General features: G+C 34.9%; 1 protein-coding gene across 44 annotated transcripts in view; it reads left to right on the forward strand.

Moving 5' to 3' along the window:
- Window positions 1-23260, forward strand: part of RIMS2 (regulating synaptic membrane exocytosis 2) — a 443102-nt gene that overhangs the window by 129704 nt on the left and 290138 nt on the right. For 7 of the 44 annotated variants that reach the window (XM_033512405.1, XM_033512402.1, XM_033512401.1 and 4 more), the window contains exon 1: window positions 1078-1645. The exons of 34 other annotated variants lie outside the window; for them this stretch is intronic. In XM_033512405.1, the coding sequence (XP_033368296.1) occupies window positions 1524-1645 (122 nt within the window). In that variant the 5' untranslated portion in view covers window positions 1078-1523. Of the gene's footprint in view, window positions 1-1077; window positions 1646-23260 lie in introns of those variants that run through there. 3 more of the 44 variants (XM_015618880.2, XM_033512404.1, XM_033512406.1) reach the window with 1 other exon arrangement.

Genomic DNA, 23260 nt, shown 5'->3' on the forward strand with positions numbered 1-23260 from the left:
TTTTTTTTTTTCCAGGGGTCAGGAGATGAATTTGTTCTTTTTTCTTTTAAAATCTGTGTTATAGCTGCCATCCTTCTGGCTAGAGAAGCTTGGATGGCTTCTTCCTTCTGAGCACATCAACACACTTGAATTAGCTGGAAAGATGCTTATTCCCACATCATCTGAGATTCAAATTGCTTTCAGTGGACGAGCTTTAGTAATGGACCTCATTTTATGTTGGTTTATTTGGAGATTTTGTAATTAGTGCTAAGATGTTAAAAGCTGTGGGTAGAGAATGAGTTATTACAAAGAAAATATTTTTAATTGTTATTTTTTAATTTGACAGTGATATTTTCTGTACTGTTACGTAATGTCATCCTCTGGCACAAGCATTGAAAGAAAAGATAAAATGTTTTTTAGTCAGGGATACTTATTTTCGGTACATTTCATGGTATTCACAGTGCATACTGTGTTGCAAAATCTCACTGTTCTGTTAGATGAGTGATTCTGCTTCTTTCTCTTTGATATCCGATACTTACGTGTACCAGTACACAGGCTCCTAAAATAGTGGGTTTTCCTGGAAGTAGATGGGTTTAGAGAACCCTAAGAAGTGATTGATTTTTTCTCAGTTCTTTCATGGCTGATTCAGTGCAATAAACTTTTAAAAGATACTGAAGACGTTTCATTTTGAAATGCAGTGCTTATATATAACACAGTCATTCCTTTTAGTAATTGTTCAAGTTTGCATGGTAAATCATTGCCTTGATGCTGCATGTACAGCCCCTGACAGATTGGTTACGTACAGAATGTATGCTGTTTGCTTCAGTCATGAATTGATACTACATTTAAATATTTGCACTAAAAAACCTGTTATCTCAGATACAGTATAGCTTTTCAGATATGAGACAAAAGATCTATTGTTACAGTCTCGGTGCTACTTGTTTATTATGTACAGAATTCTTTTTCAGAGTGGTCTTTCTGTCCTTTAGAATTGCCTTTACATCAAAAAAAAAAAACGGAATTCTACATACATGGTCACGGATATTAGTCATTTTTACAGGGGAGGGAAGGAGGAGGGGAGGATGCAGAAATCCTCCTCCTCTTAGACAGTAGTAACAGCGTGAAGATGCCTTGTCCTCCTTTTTTTTACTTCTGAGATTTTATTGCTGGCAGCCAGATGTGCTGAAACTCCTGACGACAGCATCTATTCACTGCGTGTTTTTAATAGGCTTAGAGAAATATGAGTAGAGTACATGAATGCAGCTCAGCTTCACACTTCAGCTGGGAATGCCCAAAAAGCTTACTGCTGTTTAGAATTCTTGCTACAGTCAGGAGAAAGCCGCTCGGGTACTAAATCTTCTACGACTGAATTAGAAGAATAATGACTGTACAATTAACTATCAGCCTCTACTCATTTAGGCACAGTTTTTACAGAGATCAGGAGAAATATGGAACTTGATTGGCATATTTGTATTTGATGGTGTGTACAAAATAGATGACTTTTAAGACAGGTGGTGAAGAAAAATAGAAGGGAAAGAGAGAAAATGCAATTTGAAACACTGCGCCAGGTCTGCAATTCTGTTTTATCTCATTTTCATGGGGTTTTCTCATCCCCTCCAAATATTTTACAAAATGATCTTTTTGGACAAACGTTGAACAACACTAGGTAAGTAGAAATGAAATATTTTTGCTTCATCATTTCTATTTTTATGCTGATGGCAATCTATCTGCATGCTTTTCAGTGGGGTACTTTTATAATTGCACTCCTAGATATTAATATTTTTATGGTAGCAGTGAGTCTGTTAGTGTTTTTATGTTTTATGTAAGGATTTACATGAGAACTCAATCTGCAGAAATAAAGCCAGCAAAGATAGAATAAAATATTTAAGATGGTTATGTATCTTTCAAGTACATTAGCTGCCATTAGAAGCTAGCATTATTAGCTGTAATCCTTAAAGCATATTAAATATTCATAAACAAATTTGTCAGAGAAAATGATTTCTATGTGGATATGGCAGTGAAAAGATTAAATGCTCAGAGATGTGTCTGTTTAACCATGCATAATTTATTGGAAGATGCAAATTACCAGTCCTGCATACCTTTTGCAAGATAAAAAGCAGTTCCTTATTTTCAGAATTTTTAGATCCTGTGTGTGATGCTTTTCAATAATGTTTTTAACTCACCAGATTACAGCTGATTAGTGGATGCTTTGCAGCAGGTCAGTCAGCTCTGTAGGGTATGCTTTTGTGAAAGCTGTTGTTTTGGGGATTAGAAATGGTAGGGGGAAGTTGTTGTTTATTGGTGTGAGACAGTTTTTGAACTGGTTTCTTAGGATTTTTGGAGGGGTAAAATGAATTAATAATGCCATATTTATGTTTCATTATTCAGTAAATATATTATAGTACTGAAGTTTAGAACTTTTTCATATGGCTATTAAATATTAAACATAAAAATATTAATAATTTTATCAAAGAGAATGGAAGTGCAGGTCGGGAAGAAAAAGAATCCTATAGTTTTTTATACAGATAGTGCACTGATGGAAACATTCTGGAAAAAGGGTGGAAGTAATAGGCAGAGACTATATCTGGTGTTTTAATCTTCTTCTCTGTCTCTGTGGGAGAAATCTCTTTTTAAATGGGATATTATTTCTTAAATACAGGGATATTTGCAATTTATACTTCAGAAAATTGTTATTATTTTATTTCCCAAAATTTTGTTGTAAAGATCCTCTCCCTTACTGCTGTTATTTCCTTTAAAGTATATTAATATTTATTTAGTGTTACTGTTCTCAAGTTTTGTTATCTTGGTTATGAATTTCCGGTTAAGTATATAAAATTATGTAGGTAGTTTTAGCAATCATAACCACTGTCATGAATTAAGGTATTTTTAGAAATATATGAAATCTTTATTCAATGAGATTTTTCTTATATCCCTTTGGTATACTGTGAAATATTTGAAGCCCTACAAAATGGAGCAATAATTTACGTGTTATCAGCTGTGATTGTAAAACTGTGCATATTTCCAAGAGCATGGTTTTCAGGCCTGCAGCAACCAGCAAAGCCCTTAGCAACTGTTCTAATCAGCTCCCATCCCAGCCCTGATTCCCTGGATCTGCTTTTGCAGATCAGAGTACATGCTTTTTGTAGATCGAGGTGCATGCATTTTGCTCATTCTTTTTTCTTTTTTTTTTTTTTTTTAACAGAGGCATGTGCATGATGCTCTTCAGTGTTTATTTTGCTTGTGAGACTTGGGCAAAAGCTGCATATATGTATCAAATCAAAAGACAGTTATTTTATTCATTTGCTGTGCCTTAGATTAGGAGTATATTTATCCTAGAGGACTGGCAAACAAGAAAGGATTGTTAGGAAACTGAGCCTCCTTCCTAGTATGGGCTGTTTTACTTAGGATGAGAATATTTCTGTATTAATAAGGAGCAATGTTGTGTTTTTCTAGGTATCAATGCTTTTGGCCTCAAGAAAACCTTGTGCAATTTTTAAACAAAATGCAGCAGTAGTTGTGAGAGACTAATTCATGCTTTCTCTGTCTTCTGACACTAAAGTTAGGTGAAAGTATTTTAAGGTTATTGAGTAAAAAGATCCCACTTCCAAATAACTATTTTTTTTTTTAATCTGATCTTGATAAAAGGTCTTTGAAGAAGTCATTCAAGTCATCATTAGGCACTAAAAAATCTCACTGGCATTTATTTCAGAGGATAGTCCTTTGATTGTCTTACTGATTTAAAAATATTCTCTATTTTTAATTTTTTTTAAATTAAATGAATGTAGTATATCATTTAGGTAGATTTTTTTACCTAAAGCTTTGCAGGATAAATGTAAGGCACTTGCTAAAAACTAATTGTTCATGCATTAAGAGTTTATGCTTCAGAACTGTGGTGCACCTCCAGCATGTAAGAGCCTGCTTTGATGAGGTATAATGTGGTCTATCTCTTTAGTCTTCAAAGTTATATATTTTGTCCTTTGATGATCCTTTTTCTTCTGAATATGTCTTTTTCTGTTTTTACATCTAAAAGCACGAGTCTGAGTCCAGGATAACGGCTGACATTACACACAGAGTGATTAACTGCCACTGCCACAAAGTAATAATGTGAGGAAAACAGGTTAATGCATACAAATTGTACAGTAGATAATGAAGTGTAAAACAAATTCATAGGAAAGGAGGTAGTATACAGATAATTTTAATTGAATATAAATTCCTCCTAAGTTTCTTATCATCTGTTCTTGGAGTTCTTGTTCTTCAGTTTTTCAGAAAGTTTAGATATTTAGATATTTAGATATTGAGATTTTATTGAAGGAAGGAGCTTGGGCTTTGCTTTCTGATGCTATGATAAACACTGACAGGAACATACATTAAACTGTTGTTTTTTTTTTTTTTAATTTCCCATGAGTTGGGTTTTTATTTGCATAGTTTTGGCTTTGCAGTAGCTGAGTTGAGAGGACCCAAATGATATTAAGCTCCTTGTGAGTTAGATTGATTTTAGCACTTCAGTGGGTTTAGTTATCTCTTCCCAGCAGCTTCTAATGGAGGAATATTGCTGCTGAGTTTTCTTTTGCCAGCTACAGGGCAGCACTTTCCTGTAAGATGCTATTGTGAGTGTGAAAGAGAGAGCTGGTTTGCTGGGCCTCCCTCCTGTTCCTACACAGCTCTGTCTGACATTACCAACTCCAGCCAGCTGAAGCAGTAAGAGCTTCATTTTACCCTAAAATTGTGTTGGGGATTGTGGTGCTTTTTCCTGGGTAATAAGTTATTTTTTATTGAAAAATTACTAGAATTACCTTATGTTGGGAAACCATATGGATTGGTTTCCATTTTGAGTGTTTGGCAAATAGCTAGTTTATGGAATAAATTCTTCATGTGTCCAGAAAAGAAATCAAGAGACCTGTTATGAAAACACACTATGTGCTTACATTACACCCAAATTTTGCAGCTGCATCTAAAGGAGGTTTGCTTTTTTGTAGTCTAAAATTTCTGATTACTTTCAGTGATGCACTGTTTATTCAAATGACAAAAGACAATGGAATAAAGTTTTAAAAATTATTTTAAACCTTTAGTTTAGTAGTACCTAAAGTAAGCTGGATTTTCAGATTGCCATTCTTCATTAAGTGTTTAGTATATAAATACTGTGCTGTTGGATGCTCTATTTGTAGTAACATGCTTTGAGAAGCCACAATTGCTTTGGGCAGTATTCAGATTAACACATTACTGCATAATGGGAAGTATCTTTTGTGACTAAAATTGATACAAAATGTACAGAAGACTATCAGTCCAATTTTGCCATTGCAGTTTATATTAGAAGCTTTTGTCAGACAGTGGGAAGCAGTCAATTTAGCTAAACTTGGTTTCTCACATGACATATTGTTAGGATTTTTTTACAGTTCTGTCAAAGGGAGTTTGCTGTCTAGCTTGGCCACACAGGGGCATAAGATAACTAATAAATTGAGCCTAAAATCAGTACAAAAATTGTTTACCAAATTCTGTGTATAACAGGGGCTTAGAAATGGCTTCATTTTGAAATCAGACACAGGTAGTTTAAAAAAAAAATAAAATTCTTTCATTAAACTCCAGTGTATTTGAAGACTCCTAAGAGTTTTCACTTTTAAAATCCCTTAGTAAGCATCTTTTACATAAATACACTGATTTTTAGAAGATCACTAGAATGCCAAAATATATTAGTTTGTTGGCAAAACTAGACATTTACACTGAAAGTATCATTTTAGCAGAAACATGTGATTTATTTTCATTATTTGATTTTCTGTTTTGTGTCCTCAATATATCTAGTAGCTATTTACCAAAGCTCCATTTTATAATGAAGCCTTCAAATGATGTCAAGAATTACCGTCACAAACAATTGTTATTTTTTATGGTGTTAATAATCATTACTTTGACATTGAAAAGAAAAGATAATATTTTCTTCCTTGTTGAGAAAAAAATTGTCAGGATATTTCTGTAGAAGAGATTTGAGGTTTTTTTTCCTTGACTCTATTGGTTCAACATAGCAAGAGGTTTGCTAATATTCTAAGAGGAAGTTGCATTTTCAAATATTACTAGTCTAAGAGCCAAGAAGAAAACCACCATAATGGGTTAGAGCTGACAGTATATTGCCCAAGTTCTGTGATGCAATACTGCTGAATACTGTAAAAACTGCCTTTTCTCCCTTTTCAGAACATCTCTATAGCTACCTTTAAAATTTAGTTTGTTGGGATTTTCACATCTGTTCCTTTTTACCTCCATCCTAGATTCATAGAACCCCGTTTTAAGTATATTCCTCAAATTTGTAGCTGATGTGCTTTCTGAAATAAAAAATACAGTGTTAGTAAATACATTTATTTGTATTCCTACCATGTAATTTTTCCTTAATGTATTAAAGACATAGCAAAGCTGTTTCTTCCCCCTGTTCTTAACTGTGTTTTGCCTCAGACAGAATCAGAATTCCAAAACTAAGCTAATTCTAGTCCTAAATCTCTGTATCGCTGAGATCTCTGTAGGAAGGTTGTCCATGTCAAATAATCCTCTATCTTATTTTCTTCCTAAAATTAGAGAAATAAGCCATATTCAGGTGAATCCCTATGTGCATATATATCTATATATATGTGAACTTCTCTAAACACAAAGGGAAGACTGGCAGCTAGGACAGAAAGCTGTATATAAAAGGCAGAGAGAAACTCATACAGCATTTGATCTTTTCTGCACCTTTGCCAAACATTCCTCACAGAGCACTCTTGTGTCCTCTTTGAGCTGCAATAAGTGTATCTAACTCCATCTATCCTTTGGCCCTTGATTAGCTTCTCTGGGACAAAGTGGGACAAATAGCATGGTTTTTCTCATCTTCTTCTCATGTTTCTGTTTCCTTTGGAGGAAGAAACTGAACGTACAAACTTCCCCCCAACCTATTTCTTTCTCAGAGGAAGTTCTGTATTCCACCCCGTCGTGGCGGCTGTTGGGTTTTGGGTTTGTTTTTAAGTCCCTGTTTCTAGGAAAAACCATCCCTGTAACATTCTGTTACAGATATTTTCAGAGAGAGAAAAGTAAGAGATTTCCTTACAGAACCATTTCTTTTCCCATCTCTTCCAGCTCTGGAGAGAGATACCTTCTGTTACTTCCACCTCAGCTGCTACAGATTTAATAAGGTGACATATGCTTCCTCCATGAATCTCACAGAGCTGTGGATATTTGCAGCCACAACAGGTTTCTCTCTATTCTCATTGTGCATCAACTGCTGTTATCTGATGATGGCAATAAAATCCTAGCTGGCATATGATCCTAACCTCCCACCAGGAAGAAAAAAGAGGATGGATCAGAGGTGGATAATTTGTCTCAATTCAGCTAGTATGTTAAATTCAGAAATTGAAATAATACCTAAATTTAGAAATTATTAAATATGCTTTAAGACTTGATTTTTTTTTTCTCCTCACCTGGGTGAGAGCAACAGAAATCTAAGGTATAATTGAGTTAGCAAGAACAAATTTTTGAAGAGAACATGTAAAAAAGTCTCTTTATATTCTTGAATAACTCAGATGATTCCTATCATTCCTCAGAACAGCCCAATAAGATGTAGGTATTATCTTCTTTTTCTGGAAAAAGAAAAGGCAGAGATCATGATATTAAAAATGACTATGATAGTCTATAATCAAAACATTTAAGAGATTTGTTCAATGAAAAGAGCCCAGTATTTTATGGAAACTGCATGTTCCAACATCCAGAAATCAAGGTTGCTAGTCTTGACCCTTGAGAGGAAAATAGGTGTATTTGAAGACAGATTGAGCTGCGGTGACAACAATAACTAGCCCCATGTATCCATTTTGCTCTTCTTCAGGGTGCTGTGGCTCTGATAAAACTGGCATGAGTGCTAAGCAGAGCTTCTCCATCCTGACTCTGCTGGGAGTTTTTTGTATTGGTGTGCAGCAAAGTCAACACCTCAGACTTTTTCCTGTATCTTGTCAGACTCATATGCATAAATATTTCATTTTTCCCAACTGTGTGATCAAAAGCTCCTAGTGAGAGTCTTTGCCAGTCCTTCTTTGCTCATTACCAAGTATGTTAAAAAAATCACAGAATATTCTGAGTTGGAAGGGACCCAAAAGTACCATAAAATTCCAACTCCTGGTCCTGCACAGCCCCATCCCCAGGAGTCCATGTGCCCATGTGCATTGTCTGAATGCTCCTTGAACTCTGCCAGGTTAATGCTGTGACCATTTTCCTGGGGAGCTTTTCCAGCACCCAACCAGCCCCTGTGTGAAAGCCTTTTTCTAATAATCCAGCCTAAACCTTCCGTGATACAGCTTCAGGACATTCCCTCAGGTCCTGTCACTGGGACCACAGAACAGGGATCATTGCCTGCCCTTCCTCTTCCTCTTGTAAGGAAGTTGTAACTGAGGTGAGGTCTGCCCTCAGTCTCCTTTTCTTGAACAGACCAGGTGACCTCAGCCACTTGTCATATGGCTTCTCCTCAAGGTCCTTCACTATCTTTGTTGCTCTCCTTTGGACACTGAGATCTTAATCTTTCCTGTATAATTGGATCCAAAACTGCACACAATAATGGTTAACAGCATTCACGCAGTCCTCACCTTCTTTACTCTCCTTTATCCTTTTAGCTTTTTTCCTTTTGGGTTAGTAATCACAAGCACATTTATGGTACAATCTGACTACTAATGGCACTATCCCTTTAATAGGTCAGGAGCAGTAATTATTCTGCATTGTAGAAACATGGGGCTTTGAAAAACAAAACTTTCCTTATCAGAAAAAAGCTATGTCTTTGCTGTGCTCCTTGATTGTTGCTGTTCCTGCCATAGTTATTTATTTACTGAAGCAGTGGAATGAAGACCACTTCTGTTGGTGTGGGCCTGGACATTCCTTCATTATTTCTTTCTGTTTTGGTCTTTTGGGTATAGTATGATTTTGGGTAGAAAAAGAACTAAAAAGGAAAACAAACTTTTAAAAATCTCTAATATCACATCTTACAGGTGGAAAAAGTAGCACAAATAACATTGGGATGTTTGGCTGTGTAGGTCTGGCTAAGCTGGGGAGAAGTGAGGGTGGGAGGGAGTACTGCACTTACCCAACTCCTTTCCCATCAGGTGCAATGGGACTGTCCTACCAGTTCCTAACTATGGACCTGTCATCCCTTCAGACTTCTAAAGAATATACTCTTGATTTCATAACTATGGACCCATCATCCCTTTAGATTTCTCAGGAATATACTCTTGATTTTGCACTATAAAGGCAGAGTGGAGATTTACTCTTAAAAAACACTGTATTTCAAAATGGTTCAAGAAAGATTGATATTGAGCCTCAAATAATTTACAGGGTTCTGAGAAAGAAATAAATTAATATAGTATTGACCCCTAAAAAATTGTGAAATCTGAGATGAGTTTTGGAGGGAATGGCATAATTTCAACTTTAGCCTGAGGTAAAAGGTTTGAAGCAGAAGCTGGAGGTATTTCAAGTCCTTGGCTTCACTTCAGCATGTGCTTTGCAATAGGGAGGCAAAGTCAGCCTTCTGAAATCTGCTTTTTGGGTTCTGCTTTCTTGTTCTAAACCTGACAAGGAATAATTATGAGATAGAGAAATGAAAAAAAAATGTTATGTATTGGAGAAATTTGTCCCAAAGTTGTGTGTTTGAAAGAGATTAGAGATTGAAATGCTGAAACATTAATTTTGTTTCTTTTATAATAAGGATTGAGTTGTATATATTGCAAGTCAGAGGGAATTTGCACGGTGTCTTTATTTATAAGAATGAAATATGTCTTGATTAATACACTTTATCCTTGTTGCAATATTTGAGTCATCTTTCTGATTAAGATACACTTTCAAATTCCCATCTTCTGATATTAAAGACATTTTTTTATCATGAAACTTCATCAATATTTTGAATAAATAAGTTTTAAGCCCTTGTTTCTTAGAGAGAAATAGTCACATATATCATAATAGGAACAATAACCTTTGTTAAAGGTATACAAAACTAAGTTGACAATCAAGTAATGCAATTATAATTGCTTTAAGACAGTTTTTATTATTAACCTATAAAATAGGACATATAGTCACAGAGAAATGCTATAAACCAAAAAGTTAAGTCTGTGGTTTAACTACTGTGCACCAAATATACAACCTTTTGACCTGTGTTATGTACATATATTTGTTGTAAATTAAACGTAATTTCAATATTAAATAAATAGCAGAATAATGAAATAAGACTATTTCTTGCAAATTTTAATATTTTTTTCTCTATATAAGATGTTAAAAATATTTTTAAAGTGACTGAAGGGGATGATGAATAAAACATTACTAAAAGATGGAATCCAGAATTTCAAAAAGACTTTCCACTACAATTGTTGATTTATTATTTCTTATCCTACAAAATGTATTTTCAAGTATAGACATACAAACTTAATTAAAATAACATTAAAATCTTTGCCTGAAAAAGGATGTTTAAAATCTCTCCTCCCCTCTTACCCTCTTTTCTTCTATACACTGGTGTTTCTCTTTACATTTCTTGATTTTCCTAGTATTATATTTTAGGTTGTTGCTTCTGTGTCTTCAGATTGCACTCAGAACAAGTGCATTTTGTGTGGATTTGAGGACCCCATGGGTAGTCAGTCTTTCATTCACTTAAGGACCATTATTTTTGCCCTGCTAATGGTGGCATTGTTCTGCTACAAGAACAATGAATGTTTTAGAGAAAACTCAATTTTTATAGCTCTTCTGTATCACAGTGACTCTAAGATAGTTCAATCATTATTCAAATAACCTACAGTAAAATCTTCTAAGTGCCCTGTTTTCAAGAACTGTTCCAGTAAGACATGCTTCATCTACCTGTCATACTTTGGAAGTTTTTGAAAAGTGTCAGGGAGAGCAGAAAAGATTTTAAAATGGAGGAAAGGTTACAATATAAAAAAACTGAATAATTTGAATTATTTATGTCCACAAAAGCTTTCTTGTGTTTAACATGTATCTTTCATGTTAAAGTTCTTCATTTGTGAGACACAGTATAATCAGGATGTATAAGGACTACCTGCAATCATAATTCAAATCTCCCCTTTTTTTTTTTTTAATAAAGCATGAGAAGAAAGTTGAGTATTGTTCAGTCAAAGAGCCTGGCAAGTACAGAGGTCTGAATTCTCCACTAGCCACTGTCAGTATCTCCTTTGTAGGGCCAGGAAAATAATGTGAACTTCACAGCTGGAGTTCCCAGGAATATGTGTCTTATTTAATACTTTGTACATTTATAAATTTTAATTTATAAATATTTACAGAGGTCTTATGATCATGGATTTGTAAGTATACACAAATGAAAGTGCAAATTAAATTTTCTCTTTTTACTTGGAATTTAGGTAAATCTCTAGACATTAGAACATGTGGCAGAGTAACTTAAGTACCGTAGAGATACACAAGGATTTTGTGCCTTGCCCTTCATTTGCACCCTTACTCTAAGCAGCAGCAAATTATTTCACATTGCTGACTAGATTGTTTCCTTAGGTACTGCCAGCTACATGGATGATGTATCCTCACTATAATGAGATTTTTTCTTGAAATAGGTATTTCAGAACTTTTAAATTCAAATATTGAACATTATCCATGTACAAATAAAGCAAATGAATTCACAAAGAAATACTTAACAATTGAGAGGATGTACAGTAAGCATGTTAAAATTGTAGAGTCACAAAACTCTTTAGGTTGGAAAAGACCTTAAAGTCATCAAGTGCAACTGTTAACCCAGAACCGCCAAGTCCACCACAAAATCATGTCCCTAAAGATAATAATAATGTGATATAAAATGAATTATATCACATTTAATATGTGAGACACTTATTAATATTATAAACAGTGTAATGCAATATACTATATAATGTAAACTGTAATGGAGTCACTAAAAAATTGGATAACCATGCATGATACCCAGGGACTATGCTCACAAGATTGCAGTAGTGTACAAAAAGATTATTCTCCTGTTAAGCACAGATAAAAACTTATTTTTAATTATTAATTAATAATTATTCATTTTTTATTAATTCTACGTGGAATTTTGTGTGGTCTCATGACAGTATACTAGTGAAAAAACTGCAAATCTGCACTTTTGTGGATTTTATTATTACTTCCATGCAACTGATGCAAAGGGATTTTTACTGGATTTTGGTTTTCTGATGTAATCCACTAAGAGTAAGTCTGTGTCTTGGAGTTCATGGCTGAATGTAGAAATAAACCCATTTCCTACTTACCTTTAGTTGGGAAAGTATCGCTTTTTTCATGGAAATTATGCAAAATACATTAGTTGTATCTCATTTTGATCACATATGGGTGATATATGAACTGCACTCGTGGCATATAGAAAAAAGTCTGTTGCATATATTCACCTTTGATTGGAGCAAGAGGATATTGAAACCAGAGTTTAGATCAGATTGAGAACTAATCTCAAATCTGCTGCTCCTTCAGCTGAAGTGAGATGAGCTAACTAAAGGGAAGAAAGAAAAATATATATTTTAATACATCTTTGGCAGGATATCAGCTTTACTTGAATTCTGGGATTTTCATTATAATAATTCCAAATTTGGAGTGATGTGTTATTGATGGATTATGGTTTTGTCTCCAGAAAATAATGTTAACTTGAATGAAAATGTGTAGAAAAAGCAGACTGAAATGTAAGGAGTGCAACAGGGTGGAGATAAGCTAGGAAACAGAGTTTATTGTATAAACCTATTCACTGAGTTGCAGTTATTTCTCTCTTGCCTATCTGTATTATTTTCTTCTGCTTCTATGAAAAACTGCTGCAAAATAATAGAATATCTCATTAAATCCTATGTCATGAATCTTTCATGCAATGCAAGACTTAAACTATGGCAATAGAGTGGAATATTTCATTATCTCCATGTACCTAAATAAGGCATTACAGAAAGTAATTTCTTCCCTTGTTAATTATATGGGGTTGAATCTGAATTTATTACATAAAAGCACTAAATTAAAGTCCAATGTCTTTCTTTGCTCATAACACTACCTAAAACCAAATAACTTACCTTTCTTTAAAATTTTAAAATTATTTTGCAATAATGCCCATTGATGAGGTTTTTTACTTTCCAGAGGAGAATGCACTACTTTAAGTTATATAACCAAAACCAAGAGAAGGTAACATATTCTCAGCCTGATAAATTAATTCCAGAATTTTTATCAGCACTGTACTGGATTAGTCTATGTACTGAGCAGATCTGGGAAGAAAATTTTATTTTCTGTTATTTGGACAGGTTTTGTACTTAATTACTTCACACGGTGTTATTTTGGAGCATGCTTTAGCAAAGACTGAACTAGATACACTAAAAAAAGAAATGCTACAATCATTAATCTGAATGCACTTTATACTGATTGCAAATTGACTAATGCCAGCCTGAGTCTGATTTTATGTTTATATACCTATATACATCTACAGAAAAAAAAGAAACATAGTAAGGACCTTTGCAGATAGACCTAGACTTTGTCTGTACTTAAAACATTGTGAAGTCCAATTTAGAAGCATTACTAAACTGGAAAAAGGGAGTTCTGAGAGCTGCTGTGATGGAGAATAATGTCAGTATCAGAGCAGAAGTCTGTATTAACTCTGCAGTGAAAGCATAGCCTCCATTTCACATGATTATATTTTCTGTGTGTGATACACTTTGTGCTGATTAGCTGTACTTTCTGCTGCAGGGCTGCTGCATTTTATTTCTGCTATATAATCATGTATAATAAATAAGGCTGTTTGAATATTTAACCAGGAATGATACTACATTTATGCAGGTATCCATATATTATCATGAATTAATTATGGTTCCATAGTTAACGAATTTTATTTTTTTCCTTCAAAGGAGAATATTTAACTTTGCTTCTTATATGAAGGAAAACAATCTCAGGTATTCCTAACATTCTCACAGGAAAGTTAGATTATCTGAGTATCTTGAAATCTCATCTCTAATCCTGTAAAGTAATATTTTAGATATCTATAAACTGGGTCTCATTTTTTCTGGACTCTATACAAACAGTACAAGGAAAAAGGTATTAGGATAACTTTTTCCAGTTTCTTTGTAACTTTATGATCGACTAACTAAAAAAAGGCTGCAGCTGGCTAACACTGCTAAACATTTTGGATCTTGGTTAGTCAATTAATATTTTTAATTGGTGGTTAATTTTATTTAAAGCTTTATATTCAGGAATAATTTATTTGATAAAAGAGGATCAATATTTATTGTTACAGAATGATAGAATGGCTCAGATTGGAAGGGACCTTAAAGATCCTCCAGTTCCAACTCCCCTGCCATGGACAGGGACACCTTCCATTAGACCAGGTTGCCCAATGCTTCATCCAACCTGACCTAAATATTGCTGTCCTCAGAAAATATGATACAACAAAGTAGGTGTACATTTTGCCACAAAATCAGTATCTCTCCCAAGTAGCCTTATATTCTTCTGTAAACCATCTTTCTATATGTTGATGAAAATTTTGGCTTCTACAGAACTAGTTGGAAAAAGGAGCTTTGTATTTGAACTCTTAAAGATGAACATATGCTTATTGTATATCACTCAGAAACTGAGCTTGATGTAAAAACTGATATGGAAAATATTTTAGAAACAAAAGTGAACTTTAGGTAAACATCATTTTTAGCATGGCAACTTAATATTTTCCACAAAAAGTCCACAGATGCCTGTTGGGGCTGACCATGACTGGTTATCAACTAAATAAAACATTTTGAAGACTATCTTAGGTTTTGCGTAATATTTCTAATTGTTAAATATAAGGGGTAAGATGCTGTCCTGCACATCTCTGAGACGCTGGTCACTGTGCATAATTCTGGACATGCATTTTTAGCAAATCTGGATTTCAGAAAAAGGATAAGGTAAAAAATTTCAGAAGAGAATAGTGAAGAGAGGTAGAAATATATTCAGGTTGGTTTAGCTAGCATTTAAAAGAGACAGACTAACAGCAGCTGTATGTAGTGATTACTTAAACCACAAGAAGAAAGAAGATTTATTTGGGAGATTTTAAAGAAAGACACGAAATGTGGTGTAAAGGGTGGAAGGCTTCAAATGAACGTCCATGCAAATTTCTTAACCTACCACAGTATAAAATTCATCCCATAGGAAATGGTATAAGCCTTAAATTAGATTGAGTAAATTCTAGAAAATGTACTGTGGGGAATGATCTTTCATTGTCATGGAAACAAACTAGAGGATCTAATAAATGTTTTCCATCTCTAGCTGTGTTCTATTTCTGCTATTCACTTTCAGGTGCATTTAGAAAATGGAGGTTTTTTTGAGTTTTTTCACTGTCTGACATTACAGTATAGTATACAGCAGCTGAGATTTAAGTGCTGTCTGAGGAAGTCATTAAGATGAGCTATGATGATGAATTATTGTTTACAAAACATAAATGCCTAATTAAAACACATGGACTAAATCTCATTAATAATAGAGCAAATACTGCTGTTATTATTCCTGTTTTATTCTGTATCATGTAAGCCTCACTTGTATTATATTTGTCTAATTGTGCCCTCAGTCCAATACAGACAAGTCAAAGAACTGAAATTAAAATGAATTACTTTTATTTATCCTTTATCTAATCATCCCTTTGACCAGAAAGACCTTGTTTTCAAAGAAGATGTGTGTACCATGTTTGTACGTTACCCTTTACACAAGATTTTATAAAGTAAACTATTTTCTTGGAGGATTCTCTAAAGAATAATATTGCAGATGAAATACGTGTTTCTTCCCACGAGCTTAAAAATGAATTTGACTTAGCACCAATCTAACACTCTTTATTCCCAAGAGGAAACTGTCACCTGAGCATACCAGTAGTTAAGACATCATCAGCAGTTGTGTTTGCTTAAATTCCAATTATATATTTAGTCTATCTTCACATGACTTAATTCAGAAATCAAATATCTGTATAAAGAAGAAGTAAAAAAAAAACCAGGAACAGAATGTAGAGATTCTGAAGGCATTCTTAATGCTTGCTACACTTATCTGCAGTTTCTAAATTTTCAGCAGAAAGGTTTTACCCTTTGCATTGCTAAAATAATTTTCAGTTATATAAACTTTATGAGTCAGACAGTGTATTTACTAACACATGAGATGGAGCTTACATTAAAACTTCAAAATCTAGAAGGAATATTTCAAAAGCTAACACTGTGCTTGTGAGGCTGGTATCAGGTACCAGGCAGGAAATGATGCTTTTGTCTCAGCTGACTTCATGCTTGGAAGCACCATCGGCCTCCAGTGAAATCAGCAGAGAGACATCAATATTTTAGGGCAGAACCACATGACGAGTTTTAGGCAGCTACATTACTTTGAGTGTACAACTGACCTGAAGAGGTGAGGCAGCAGCAGCCTCACTGTTTTGGGGAGCTCGTTTACAGAGGGATGTGAGTGCAAGGGATGCAATTACTATTCCTTGATGCCTGGATCCTCACTTCATGCTCCTGGCTCACATTGTCATCTAGCATTTTACATGCTGAAGATAATTAACCTGTTAATGACAATTATAATGAAACAGAGTAGTCTGACAAAAGGAGTGTGACAAAAATGTTAATTATCATGTGAATTTGACCATTAGTTGCATCCAGATTTTGAATCAGTTGTCTAAATGAGGTCAGTATATCCTTCTTATAGGGATTGGAGTGGTTAATTTGGCATTTTAATGTCTGGAAATATTTAATGACAATATAAAATTTAAAGAAAACTGAAGTTGCTAAAGAATAAATATTTGTTTATAGCATTAGCAATTTCTTTATTTTTCCTTAGCCAAAGCAGTTCCTTCTACTTAGATTGTAAGTATAATACAGGAAAAAGTAAAAGTAATCATGTCTCAAGTAGTGTGATAGAGAAATGCTATCCTTTACCTTAGTAGTTGATATGTAGTGTCTATTAAAATCCTCCTTATTCTTTCCTCTACCTACTATTTTCGTTGATAAGGGCAATGGTGCTGCTTAGAGAACAAACATTAGAATTTTATTATGTAAAAGTTAAATGAAATACAGAATATGAGATTAATTAAATTCATATTACCACAGCCTGAGTCTGTAAAAATTAAAATGCTGGCTGAGGCTATAGAAATATATCTATTGAAATGCAAAAAATCTTCAACTTTTATTTTAATGGTGGGTCCAAGCCTGCAGCAACTTTTGTGTATCCTTGTATGCTTTGAGAGCAGTGGAACTTTTCAGAAGGTAAATATATTGAATGATTCACTGCAAACACAGTTTAATGTGGCTTGCCAACAATGAGATCTATACTGTAACACTTGCCATAGAAGCAGATGATTTTCAACTAAAATACATATCAGAGTAGTAACTCTCAGAGTTATCTTTCCAAATACCTTCACTGTTTATCACCATTCAGCTTCCTCCACTTTAGAGATTGATTTCTAAACTGAAAACTTCAAATATAATCTTGCACAAAAGAAATTTCAGAAAATATTTCAGACTCATATTCCCAATGAGGGTGCATTTTAAGAGAGATTATTTCAGCTTCTTTGAATTTCTCTTAAATGTCTTCTACATCCATGATAGCCTAAGGATAACTTCAGTGCTGCCTACCTTTGCTTTCCTTATGCCTGTCAACAGCAGCTGATGCAAGCAAAGACAGAAATGAAAAAGAATCAGCATAAAATATAGTCACATTTTCCAGAATATTAATTTAGGCTTTGTGCACCAAAAGAAAAATAATAATACTAATTAATTAAAAGTAATCAGCTATGCTTGTCAGATATTTGTCTAAGAAGTTTGCATTGATTCGGATTGTGTTTAAAGATTAGCCACCAGAGAAAAATGTAATGTGTTTAAAATTAAAGTTATCACTGCCTGTTTATTTCTGTTTTAACTTCATTTCATCTCCTGTGCTACAGTTTCCAGAAGTTTCTCTTTCTTTTTCTTTTTCTATAAAGTAGAGGCTACATAAAATTTAATTGAATAGCTCTGAAACACTGTACAGAGACCATCACAATTAATGCACTCAAACAAAAAGCACGCTTCACCAAATGCTTCAGAACACTTATCCAACTGCACTGTCAGACCGTCTGGTTCCAGATAAGTTTTTTGTTCAGTTATCCAGAGATGCAATGTTAGAATGTAAATTATTGCAAAAATCCATCAAGGATATTTTTCAGAATATGCTTACATACACAGGTACACATATTTTAAAACAGATTTAATAATTAACAAAAATTTGTGACTCTCCTAAAGGAAAATTACTTTTTTTTTTTTTTGTTTGGTGTACATTTTTAAGAATAAATGTTCATCTTGTACATCAAACAGGTCATAGAAATCTGTGGGTAAGTACGTAGGTAGTTGATATATCACGGACACCTACATTTTTATGACTCAATTTGCATAATTCTTACAGTTCTGAGAAATTCCTGCCAGTTTTGCAGTGGCTTGTCACCTAACAAGCCCGGATTAGTGTGTGAGTGCCTGAGTGAAGCCCTGCCATGCAGTCAGAGTGCTCAGAGGCAGAGGATACCTGCCTCAGAGGATATCTTCAGAGACCTGAAGCCAGCACAAGGCACTCACAAGCACTCACAGAACCCTCATAACAGTTTAGAGAGTGCACAGCTGAACTCTTGTGTTCTCCTGCTAGTGAAAGAATAAGGACATCCTGGAAGGTGAGCACAGTCACAGGCTCAAAGCTGAGAGACATCAAGCAGAGCACTCCAGGCCGTGGTCGCTACCTCCTGCAAGCGCCAAGGAGGTGGGGGAGGCTCCAGGCAATGGAAGCAGGAGACCAGGGAATGAGAGGACGTACCAAAAATGCCAAAACTTAAAAGAATTTTCTCTGCTGGTGATATGGCCTGCTTCACTAGGGCCAGGAATCTGGTGAAATGCTGGAGCAGAGGCCTATATTTCTTGGCTTAGGTATCCCATATACTGCTTAGAAATACAGTGAGTCAAATTCTTAGATTCCTAAATCTTCTAATTTCCTATATAAGAATGGTTAATGATTAACTTTGCATTTTATTTCCCACTTCATGAACTACTTAGGAAGCAATTGTCATTGTTCTCACACCTGAATCAATATTATTTTTTTTTCTCATCTTTGTCTCTGCAACCTTAGCATGGTCAGATCCTCTTTTCTGATTTAAGAAATGGTTTATTAGAAGGTGGGACAAACAGTTGCATGTATTTTTCTCTCCTATGTATAATGGATATTTATGCACATATGTAATAACATCTGGCAGCAGCACATTTAAAAACATATCATTATCTCTTAGAGGAAGAACAAGTAAATGTTTCTGTTTCAGTTAATTTCCTGTAAATGTAAAGCTTGCAAAATTTCAAGCAACATAATATGTGTTTAAAGCAGGCTGTTGATGTAGATAGATCTCATAAAATTGAAGAAAATAAAGGAATCTTTGTAGGTTAATAGCAAGTATATAATGAATAATTTATTGGTATTTTAGTTTTACTTTGATAGACTGTTTTATATAAAACATTGAGATTTTGATAACTGTAATTAAACGACTGTTGATATGGACTGCTTAAAATTTACTTGCTGAGCACTATATTGTAGATATGTTCTTGTGAGAAGATACAATAAGACATAATATGCCAGGTCTCCACTGATGGACAGTTTGAAAGAATTTATGGGATAAAAAATTATCGTACCAAGACAAGTATTGTCCAGCTTTTTGAGCAGATAGGCAAAGTGTTGTATCTTAAAAACATCAGCAGGTCACATACATAAATTGTGAATAAGTTAGTCTAATCATTATTTCTCCCTCCTTTCTAATCATTCCTTCTTCCTCTCTTCTGCTCAAAAGAGCTCAAAGGAATCCTAAACTACCAGTGCAATCTCCTTCCATGAATTCTCTTAGTTAAAGATGTTATCAGGGAAGTTTAAAGATACCTGCTAGACTTTAATCTACAACAATTAGTAATTTTATTACAAGATTAGTAATTTCTGTGTAATTAGCAGCTTTTTTTCCCTAGTTTTCAGCCCTAGATGGTAGTGTGGTAAGTTGAGGCTCTAGCTAGAGATACTGAAAAGTTACCTTCCTTCTGTTTCCTCCTGTTTGGTGGGTAAGCATCCAAGGCTGGGGGGGTAAGGTGAAATGGATGAAGGAATATTGGTCAGAATTCTTTGTATGAGATTGGTCTTGATAACCTAACAAACAGAAGACAACCAGTCAGAAGCAGTATGAAAGAGACAGGATTGATTCAAATACTTTCATTTAAATGAAATTGTTTATCTAAAATGCATTATCAGACTGTAATAAAACATAATAACATAGATGAATGGATTGATTGAATGCACCCTCAGTGAGTTTGATGATAACATCAAGCTGACACACCTGAAGGACAGGATCCAGCCAGAGGGATCTGGACAAGCTTGAGAAGTGGGCCCATGGAAATGTGATGAGGTTTAACAAGATCGATCAGGTGCTGGTGCTGCACCTGGATCTGGGCAACCCTTGGTACCAATCCAGGCTGAGGGATGGACAGATCAGAGCAGCCCTGCCCAGAAGGACTTGGGGGTGCTGCTGGGTGAGAGGCTGGGCATGACCCAGCCATGATCACTCCCATCCAGAGAGCCAAATGTGTCCTGGGCTACATCCAGAGCAGCGTGGGCAGCAGGGTGAGGGAGGGGATTCTGCCCCTCTGCTCTGCTGAGAGCCCACCTGGAACCCTGCATCCAGCTCTGGGATGCCCAGCACAGGAGGGACATGGACCTGTTGGAACAAGTCCAGAGGAGGGACACCAAGTTGATTAGAGGGATGGAACAGCTCTCCTAGGAGGTTACATTAAGAGAGAATTGGGATTGTTTCGGTCTGGGAAAGAGAAGGCTTCAGGATGATCTAATTGAGGCCATCCAGCAGCTGAAGGAAATATAACAGGAAAGACATGGCAAGGGGGAATGGCTTTAAACTGAAAAACGGTTGGTTTAGATTAGGTATTAGGGAAAAAAAAAAAAGTTTAATGTGAGGATGGTGAGACACTGGAATACATTGCCCAGAGGGATTTTAGATTCCCCACCCCTGGAAGTGTTCAAGGCCAGGTGGGATAGAGCTCTGAAAAACCTGATCTAATGAAAGATGTCCCTGCTTATGGCAGGAGCATTGGAACTAGATGATGTTTAATGTCACTTCCAATCCAAACAATTCCATGAATCTTTAGTTTTGGGTTTTGATGCAGTAGCCTTTTAGATTTTCCCAAGGAGCAAAGAAGGAATGTGTACTATTATTATCAATTATGTATTAACCATTTGTCCATAGATTACAGATGATAAGGCAAGCATTGGCAACAAATACAAAGCTGTATCATGCAAATATATCCTTTCATTTAGAAGAAACTCTGCTCTCTATTTTCTCTGTTAGAAGATTAATTTCTAGGTTAGAAAGAAACTAGACATTGGTGTTTGGTCTAAACTGCTCTGGGAACATTTAATTGTAAACATAAGTGAAAAATGTCTATGAAACTCTCTATTTTAAATAAAATAATTTGAATAATAATACAATAATAATAATGGTCCAATGTAAAAGATTATTTTACTATTGCTTTTTCATCCAGAAATAGATACTTAATTACTTAATAAATTGGTAAATTATTATTATTATATAAATTTGCTGAGCACTACTTTATTCACTGCAGTTTTTTACAATACTGTAGCTCTAAGATGCTCAAATCCTGACAGAAATAATCACAAGTTGTGGAGGAGAATAATAAAGTAGACCATGTTCCAGCACAGTATATTGTGAAAGTGGTTAAATGATACCCAGATGGCCTCCAAACAGTGCAGTCAAGATAGTCAATGTGATGGATTTAATGAGGGGGAGTGAAAGAGGCAGGGCTCACAGTCAGAAGACTCTTTCCCATGGTTTTGGCATAGGAAGAAGCCTCTCTGTGGATATCATAAGTGAAGTGCAAAAAATCTGTCACCTTCTCAGCAGTGTGTGACTTATTATCATCGTTATGGTTATTGTGCTAAATTATTATGGTTACTGTAATTAAATCTTACATGTGAGAAAAGAGAACTGAGGATGCTCAAGCAGGACTGGAGGTGAGGTACAGTTTGGAGCAAGAACATGAGTATCTGGAAAATTAAATGGTTTACTAACATTTCAGGAACTGCTCATAGCAATGTTGCAGTTCCAAAGTTCACTCATAATCAGGATAAAATTCAAAGAAATTAGTTGGGTAGTAAATTAGTTGGTAGGAAAAATAAGGGTTTCAAATGGGTGAGTTTGACAATGGGTAGTGGCTTGATGAGTCAGAACCTTTTTCTTTGGTGGTGACTTTTGGCTTGTGTTTCATGACTTAGTTACTCATTTAGACAAAATTCTGTTTTTCAGAGAGGTGTGAATATAAATCAGGTATGACCAGATTTACCCATGTGGGAGAAAAATGTGAAAAATATTAGTAAGATCATTACCTGTAGCATTTTTAGATTCAATCCTTCCATGGGGATTTTCCCTCCTGGGAAGAGCTTAAGAAATCTCTACAGTGGAGTTCAAAGTCTGGAAAACCTGCCTTTAAGTTTAAGAGGCTAAAGATGCAGCATATTTAAAGAGGGTGAAATAGTCACTTAGCAATAGCTGATAAGTGCCTGCTCCCTGAAAAGTTTTCTTAGGTGCAATAAAATCCAATTGCTGCAAGGAAAGTAGTATCTCAGACTAGAATAAGGTGGAAGTTTTGTTCTAGGATTCAGAGACTTGACATAGAAATACCCTAAATCACAACTGACTATTTTTCAGAAAATTATTTTTCAACTTGAATGCAATTTATGATCTTGATGTAAGAAAATGTCCTAGTGTGTAACCTGAGAGAGCACAGAGGTTGATAAGAATAATTCCTTTACAATGTAATTTACATAGTAACTAAAGACCAGGTGGAAGATATAAACCTACAAAAATATATCCTCAGAAATTTGAGACAAAGGAAGATAAGGAAGGCTGTAGTAAATGTAAGGGAGTGCCTGGGTGGAGATAAAACTATGCTATAAAGGAGCAGAGTGGAAATGTGCATAGCAACAATGCAGTCTGCTTATGGACACATGGTAGGTCAAAGCTGGAAATATATCAGGCAGCATTGCCATTTTATAGATTTTTTCCTCCCCCCCAGATATTCCTGTATGAAATGGTCAAGTTTATTTCTTGTGAATATAATCCTTCTGTTTTGTTCCTTTGTCTATATAGAAAAACATTATCAACAATAACATGAAAAACCAGCCATATTAATTGTACACAATCTGGTGAATATTATTTCGCTTTTGAAGCAAAATTTCTGAATTTAGTAAATTATTTTGAATTTAAAAATTC

Source organism: Parus major, chromosome 2 (assembly GCF_001522545.3).
Source record: "Parus major isolate Abel chromosome 2, Parus_major1.1, whole genome shotgun sequence".
Lineage (NCBI taxonomy): Eukaryota > Metazoa > Chordata > Aves > Passeriformes > Paridae > Parus > Parus major.